The 8,694-nt window shown below is 41.0% G+C and overlaps 1 protein-coding gene across 1 annotated transcript; it reads left to right on the top strand.

The window, feature by feature from the left end:
- The first annotated feature begins 438 nt into the window (after positions 1–438).
- On the top strand, positions 439–7,945 carry mmp9.2 (matrix metallopeptidase 9 gene 2). The gene is made up of 13 exons (XM_002932508.5): positions 439–662; positions 1,755–1,990; positions 2,429–2,577; positions 2,729–2,857; positions 3,267–3,440; positions 3,724–3,897; positions 4,336–4,509; positions 4,619–4,774; positions 4,891–5,107; positions 5,266–5,405; positions 5,613–5,763; positions 5,927–6,030; positions 6,517–7,945. The coding sequence occupies exons 1-13, from the start codon at positions 522–524 to the stop codon at positions 6,624–6,626; spliced, it is 2,055 nt and encodes a 684-aa protein (XP_002932554.2). The 5' UTR covers positions 439–521; the 3' UTR covers positions 6,627–7,945.
- The last annotated feature ends 749 nt before the right edge of the window (positions 7,946–8,694 follow it).

Genomic DNA, 8,694 nt, shown 5'->3' on the forward strand with positions numbered 1-8,694 from the left:
GCTCTGGAGATAATAGGGTTGTAGCTACCAGCTGACATACACTAATAACTGCTCGTCTTGCTTCTGCATGTCTAATGGCTGTATTTGTAGCCATGTTTAAGCTAAAAACTATATTTCAAAGTTGAAACTTTAGCAGGGGAGGCTTACCTGTATCCCTCCAGCTGTAACTGAACTAGAACTAGAGGGATTGTGATTACTTGGCTTGATTACATTGCTTTATGTCTGCTGTTATGCAGGGCAGGATGTGACCACTCTATTGACACAACAGTGATGCAATGTGTGTAATTTTTATTTTTAATCTTTGCGATACTCACAGCCCCTTGTTTTGCCTCCCACTCAGTTTTCGTGTGACACTTCCCCCCTCCCCATACCATGAGTTACAATCCTGTGGTTTGAAGCTCTGGTGAATCAGTCACCAAGGTATATATACTGGGGAGGAACAAGGAAGAGGCAGACAGAAGACACCTATAGTGAGACAAGAGGGAAGCAGAGTAAAAGGCAGAGCATCTGTAGGTATCACTATGGGTTGGCTGGGTATTTTAATACTAGTTGCAATACTTTGTTCGATGGGTCACTCTGCTCCTACAGCCAGTAAGAGCCCCGTGTCAGTTATATTTCCAGGGGAAATCCGTAGCAACATGACTAGCGTGGAGGTTGCAGAGGTGAGATTTAATTCTTTGTCCCCTAAACCCCAATTCTTATTATTTGGTTCCCTGTGTGTCTGTTACCTCCTGTTATTCTTAGTGTATGTAATTCTTTGTCCTACCTAAAGGTGCATATTTATCAAAATTAGAGCTTAACTTACCTTAACATCACCTACTTTCTCTTCATTCTTGTCCCTTAGTATCTGTGACCTTGTGTTACACTATTATCCATCCTTTTAGTACTTTTTCTGGCTTTTATGTCCTTGCTTTCTACTGTGTCTCCCTGAGTGCTTATGTGTCTGCTTTACCCTGGATATGTTACATCCTGTATTTATATTCTTACTTTCTGTTACCCTGATTACCTGGGACCTTGCCTTACTCTGAATCATTTACCTCCTGTAACCCTGAGGAGCTATATGCTTGCTTTACCATGTGTATCTGTTACTTTATGAAACATTTAGAATGTTTTTGCCTTAAATCTTCTTACCTTTAGTATCTATATCATAGCCTTATTATGAGTGTTTGTGTCCTTGTATTTCTTCCTATACCTATTATCTCCTGTTACCAATATTATTTGTAGAGTGTGTGTCCTTATCTGACCTCCAGTCACTATGTTTACTTGTGAGTTCATACTTGAAGTGAGTTTGGCCTTTCTTTACACTGAGTGTCTGTATCATTTCCTTACCGTAAGTTCTCATATCTTCTAGGGCTAGAGTTTTTCTTTTGCTCAAAAAGTCTGTGTCCCTCTTTTACCTGTCCCTGAATGTCCATGTCTGTCATCTCTCTGAGCTCCTGTATTATTTCCTTACTCTGGTCACATATGTCCTTCCCTTGGTATGAGTGCCTGAGTGCCTATGAGTACCTGTGTTTTACTTACTCTGAATGCCAGTGCCCTATTCTGAGTTCCTGTGTTCTTCCTTTACTCAAAATGCCTTTGTCCTTTCCTTACTACAAAAGCCTAAGTCGTTCATTTACTTTGACTGCCTATGCCCTCCCTTAGGTCCTTACCCTATGACCTTACTAGGCTGACGTACCCTCTGCTGCCCCACACTCCTTCCTTTCTGAGATCAACACTTACTTTCTTAATGAGCTGCCCTGGTTCTCTTGCAGTGGTACCTGGTGAAGTTTGGGTATCTCCCCCTCCAGCAGGGCCCATCCAACCATCATGTTTCCATTAAAAAAGCTCTCAGCCAAATGCAACGCAAGCTGGGACTAAAGGTTACGGGCAACCTGGATGCAGAAACGTTGGAAGCCATGAAAAGCCCTCGCTGCGGAGTACCCGATATTGGCAATTTCAATACATTCGATGGAGAATTAAAGTGGGATCACCATGATATTACATATCGGTAAGGGGCTTGTGCAGTACATAGTGTCCTATATTAATTTGCCTGTTAATATGATATTTTTGTGGGAGATCCATGGTTAACACCATTTAAAATGCCTCCTTGGAGACTTTCATTTGTTTTGAGGGTCCCTGATAGATCAATCCTATACACCCTCTGTCTTCAGCACAATAGTGGGTGCTGGAAGATAAACATCAACAATAGCTGAAGAGCCAGCTCAGTTAATTTTGCCATCAAAGGCAGCAGAGCCGTTCTGTTGTCCTCCCTGGTTACAAAGCATGGTACCAACTGTCCATTGCTTCAGTTTGATTCGAATTTAGGTTAGTTGCTGAGAAAGAATTGTCACAGGAAGGTTTACAATGAATTGTCCAAATTCTAAGCCAATCCAAATAAGTATGTACACTCTATATTACAGTTTGCTGACCTTTATTCCTCTCATAGTATCCTGAACTATTCCCCTGACCTGGACCCTGACGTGATCGATGATGCCTTCGCTCGCGCATTTAAAGTCTGGAGTGATGTCACTCCACTGACCTTCACTCGTATATACAATGGGGAACCTGATATCAACATTCTTTTTGGAACTGAGGGTGAGCTCAAGTTCATTCTTCCGCTTCTGAAATCATACAGCATCACATGATCAAATAATTTAGTTCCTTACATAAAATATAGGAATTTTGACAATACTGTGTATGTAATTATTATTATACTGTAGTATTACATTACCAATTTCTCTTGCAGACCATGGAGATCCTTACCCCTTCGATGGGAAGGATGGCCTCTTGGCCCATGCATATCCACCAGGTCCTGGAATGCAAGGAGATGCTCACTTTGATGATGATGAGTTCTGGACACTTGGTACTGGAACTGGTATGTACTACAGCCAAAACAAGGGGAGAAAAAACCAGTAAAAAAAAAAAAACACACACACAATGGTCACTGCTATGAACAAAAGACAATGGTTGTGTAGGGCACATTGGTATCACATAAGAGTGAATCATGTGTAGCCTAGCAACAGTATTAGTTACATTCAGAGGCCTAACCTAAAAGATTTTGCCCCTAGACCTGTGGTTTTGAAACAATGGGGCTTGCCAGATGGGGGCTTGCCAATGTCTGCTTGGAGTGGCTTAGCCTGATGGCCCATTAGGGTGAGATTAGAGCACTATATTACTTTCCATAATACTCCTTAAAGCCCAGTCTGAAGGTTAGTGTGAAAATTGGGGTAAACACTTATTTGCTTATTTCTGGCTTTAAACCCTGCTTTCATGTTGCTTTTTAGTGGTAAAGACTCGATTTGGGAATGCTGGAGGGGCCCAGTGCCACTTCCCATTTGTATTCGACGGTCAGTCTTACAACTCCTGCACAAGTGATGGACGCTCTGATGGGCTGCCTTGGTGTAGTACCACTCCAAATTTTGATCAGGATAAAAAATATGGTTTCTGCCCCAGCGAGTGTGAGTATCAAAAGAACAATATACCTGCACTTGTTATACAACATAGGAGTATCTCCATATATCTTGAAAGAGTAACAATGTGACAAAATGCCATTAAATTGAAAGCTTCAGTGAGGTAGGGGCTAATGTATAATATCTGTAACTAAGCCTTGACAGGGATTTCATAACTGATTTGCATCCATTCAACTAGTAGGTTGCTGCTCATCTTTGTGTTGACCATAGGGGCATATGTAGGGGGTGTTGATGCAAATATGTATACTAAAGGTAGTCATACTCTTGATAGTACTCTACACATATGGAGGCAACAGTGATGGAGAGCCTTGTACCTTCCCTTTCATCTTTGATGGAGTGTCATATGATGGCTGTACCAAAGATGGGCGCCAAGATGGATACCGATGGTGCGGCACCACTGCCAACTATGATCAAGACCACAAATATGGATTTTGTCCTAACAGAGGTATAGCTCACTTTTATATTTTATAGACTAACACAATGTGTTTTTGCAAATGGTGAAACATAGTTGTGCATGGCTCTGATGATATAAGTGGATATATTGCAAATTACTGGTGGGGATTTTAGATTTAAAATATCCAAAGATGAAGGAAATCACACAAATTTATGGCAAGAGATGAGGACTATGCACAGTCTTTGATTTTTTTATGTTATTATAATCAGGGGCATAACTACAGAGGAAGCAGGCCCTGTGGTTGCAGAGAGAGCCCAGAAATGTAGAGGGCCCAGGAAAAACCTTAATTAATGAGCAATTTTAAGATATCTTGGTAAAATAGGTCAACTTACCAGTGTAAGTTAATTATATTTGTTGCACAGCCCAGTATCTTTTAGTTATGCCACTGATTATAGTATATGGGTGTTCAATAACATGACTCTGTTGCAGATATATCTGTGATTGGTGGAAACTCACAGGGAGATCCTTGTGTCTTCCCATTCACATTCCTGGGGAAGAGATACAACTCCTGCACTAGTGAGGGGCGCAGTGACAGGAAGTTGTGGTGTGCTACAACCTCCAGCTATGACCGAGACAAGAAGTGGGGCTTCTGCCCTGATCAAGGTATGTACCATTAACCTTGTACAACAGGAAAAATTGGCGCAACTGGACCAACTGAACCATCCACTGTGTACCTGCATATATATATGTAATATTGTTCTTCTATATTTAGGGTACAGTCTTTTTCTGGTGGCAGCCCATGAGTTTGGACATGCCCTTGGTCTGGAGCATAGTGATGTGAAAGATGCTCTCATGTACCCAATGTATAGCTATGTGAAAGATTTCCAGCTCCATGAAGATGATGTGCGTGGGATCCAATATCTATATGGTATGACAGCCTTTCTCCTTCCACACTCTATCCATGATTATTTTATGTGACTTATATAAGTAACACATTAATAGCAGTCATTTTTAAATAACTCTAATATTTTAAACAATTTCTAGGGTCTGGTCCACATCCCGCTCCACCAAAACCCAGTGACAAGCCAATACCAACCACCACCACCCCTTCCACCAGGACTCCTACTACCACCCCTTCCACCAGGGCTCCTACTACCACCCCACTGACACCATCCGTAAACCCTGCCTTAGATGCTTGTAAAGTGAAAATGTTTGATGCCATTACAGAACTACAAGGAGCTCTGCACTTTTTCAAAGATGGGTAAGTTAAAAAAACACAAAAGGTTGATGGAGAACTAGATCTACAAGAAGTATAAGAACATAGATGGAATAGTAAATAAGGACCAAACTACATTTGTGGATGTAACAGGGCTATTTATGATGACATTGCATGACCCACTTTCTCTGTCTACATGAAAGGCTGTACTGGAGTGTGACCTCCAAAAATAAGAATGCTCTACAGTCTCCACGCAATATCTCAGACACATGGCCAGCCCTTCCCACCAAAATTGACACTGCATTCCAGGACCCCACCAGCAAGAACATTTTTTTCTTCTCAGGTACAGTATGAATCCATTAACTGAAGTAGAGGTTGGGATGTGGCAGTACTTGCTAATGTGGAGACATAATCACATTCTAATATGGAAAAACAATATAATTTGCGTATTTTATTTGTACAAAGGCCAAGTAGTGTGCAAAGTAGTGGCAGCTGGCTAAACTTTGCTGCCCATAGTTTAGTTTACTCAAGTGATATTGCTTTTTTGCAGGTCGCAAGTTCTGGCAGTACACAGGAAAGTCTGTTTTAGGCCCTCGCAGCATTGAGAAGTTGGGTCTGAGTAAGGATGTGGAAGGCATCATGGGATCTTTTGCTCGAGATAATGGAAAGGCCCTGTTATTCAATGGGGAGCGATACTGGAGGTAAGGCGATTACATCAGGGTTCATTGGAAAATAACATGTATGGAAGAAATTATGAATATGAGTGGTCAGAAAGAAATTAAATGTTACTTTATTAGGTAAAGAGACTTGGCAAACGTCTCAAGGGAATATAGTGAGCCTCAATTTCTCTTCTTCTGTTTTTAGGCTTAATGTAAAGACACTGACTGTTGACAAGGGATACCCACGACTAACAGATGTAGACTATGCTGGTGTTCCAAGCGACTCCCATGATGTTTTTCTGTACCAAGGTAGGTATATGGGAGAATGATTGTTCTTATCCACTGATAGTAAGTACATTAGCACAGGGGCATCACCGGTATAACTTTTTTAGGGATCTATTTATCCATGCACCATCCACCTTTTCTCCATGCACTTGTCCTTAATCTAGTATTTACCCATAAACCCAATATATAGTTATCAATTCACCCTTCTACCATCTTTATGTATTCGTTTACCCATCTGTCTCTTTATCTCTGCCAGGCAATCATGCCCACTTATCTTCCCATCATCTAATCATCCTAAATCTTCCCCCCAGCCCATCCTCCATTGTACCAATCTTCCCACTGGCCAAATATTCCTAAGATCCACCCACTCAGCCATACAACCAGTCACACAACCAGCCACCCAAAGACCCACCCAATGAGCCTGGGCAAGTGTCTGTTTATCAATCCCTTCTATGAATGGTTACTTGTGCCTGTTATATGTTTACAAACATAAAGTTTTGTCTCCTACAGGGAAATATTACTTCTGTCAGGATCGCTTCTTTTGGCGCATGACATCACGCAAGCAAGTGGACAGAGTTGGTTATGTCAAATATGATCTCTTGCACTGCCCGGAGCATTAAATGGAGAGCCAAAGAAGAGTAGGTGGCTGTGTCCATGGCAGTTACCATATTTTTCGGGGAAAAGAGCACATTATTATTCAGTATTTGAGACTGAAGGTTTTATGCTGTACTAGTTGTTGTTGTATCAATGAGCGTCAAGCAAATTTGGTTAACTTGGTTGCCAACTATGCTATAATTCCACTTAATTTTGTACAGATAAGGAACTGCCAGGGGAACTTGAATTTCTACTGGTTCTATTTCTATGCATGGTCCTAAAGCATTTCACAAAGTAGCATCTTCCAGTGCCTTAGTGGCTACCCACATGAACTGTGTCATAGTTTGCCTCTGTGAAGGTTTGCTAACCTGACATCTTTGTGGCCCAGCTAACTAACCTACTGCAACCACAGGGCTGTGACATCACTGCTGATGACATAGCCAAGCATATATTCAGTTGCAGTCATGATATAATAGTGTAAAAAAGCAACACATAACTGCCTCTAAGGGAAATTCACAGGGCACACACCTAAATATTATTAAGTGCTGAGAGGATGAATTATTTTGCAATCATATGTTGCAATTCAGGACTCTCAGCTCTCATGGACCCCACAGGGTTGTTTTCCCTCATTGTCAAGCCCCTAACCTTCCCTGTATTACTTTAGGCCACAAGGCAGAAACAAGTTCCCTAAGTAAGAGTCTTGAGAAAAAGTACCTGTTTGGATTAACCAGTACACTTTACAGTCCTCTGGGCCTTATAAGTACTCATTGGCATGGGCTGATTACAATGATCATGGCTCTGAAACAAAGTCTTCTGTGTGTACCTCGCCTGAAAGGAGAATGGTCCTTAAGATGGCCATACACATTAAAATTATGATCTTTCCTGTGACCATTGGTCATTCATACACTCCACTGACGTTCAGAGCTGAATCGGCAAGTATGGAGGTAGAAACAATAGGAATTCTACCTCTATCTGACTATTCAGCCCTAAATATATGCTTTTGCTTGGGTGCTTTAACAGCCCGATCGACGCAACGATAGCCAAGGCTTTTGCGATATCAGTCGTCTCGTCCATCCACTATACATGCACTGAATATTGTATGAAACCTCGTTTTGTACAATAATATTGGTGCGTGTATGGCCAGCTATATACAGTTGGCGGATGGTTGCCAGTCTTAAACACCTCCACAGAGTAGGATGTCCACGTAACTTTTTGGTCTGCCTGGAGCAGACTGTGAAATATGAGTGAAATGTGTAAACATGAAGTGAAAGAAGGGGGGGGGGGGCTGTATAGAGATTACAATAATATATTGTTTTCTTATCTAATAAATATTATTTCTCTCTAATTTACATAATTATCTTGATTTATATGGAGGAAAAAACAAAGGACAATGGCAAGACCAAAGCAACAGAATGTGTTCCCTGGAGGCTTCTATGCATGGATTAATAGGGTGGGCTGGTTTGGAAGGATTTACAGTTAGGGAGAGCATGTATCAAAATGAGTTTTAGAAAGGCATTACACATTATTATGACACAGAAGGAGTTGTATTGAGGGTTATATGGAGCAATAGGAGGAAATTTCTTTTTATTAAAAATTCTTGCAACAAAATTACCAAACAATTCAAATAACAATTCACATAAAAAGAATCTTAAAACAGAAAAGACAGATCCATATTTTTCCAATAATCTGTATCAGTCTCTTTCACATAAACATCTTTTAAATCATTAAATATCAGTCTCTTTATAGATTCAATAGACAGAAAAATTTGTTTGGCAGATTTCAGACTCCTTGCATTCCACAGATGATAAATGACTATAGTATTTAGTACAAAGAGGGTGTTTTTATTGAGGTCTCCTATATACCAACTGGGCATAGGACTGACCTTCCTGGTGGGGCAACTTTAAATCCTTTGCCAGTTCCCCCCAGACTTTCCTACAAAGGGGCACTCATAGAGAAAGTGGGCCATTGTCTCCAGCTTCCCTGGGCAGTCATCTCTGGGTTATCAGAAGCAGAATGGAGAAAGACAGTGATATCATCTGCATAAGCACAAGCCTTTATCCATTCTGACCTCCCCCTTGATTTAGACACAATGCT

This window comes from Xenopus tropicalis, chromosome 10, assembly GCF_000004195.4.
Source record: "Xenopus tropicalis strain Nigerian chromosome 10, UCB_Xtro_10.0, whole genome shotgun sequence".
In the NCBI taxonomy this organism is placed as follows: domain Eukaryota; kingdom Metazoa; phylum Chordata; class Amphibia; order Anura; family Pipidae; genus Xenopus; species Xenopus tropicalis.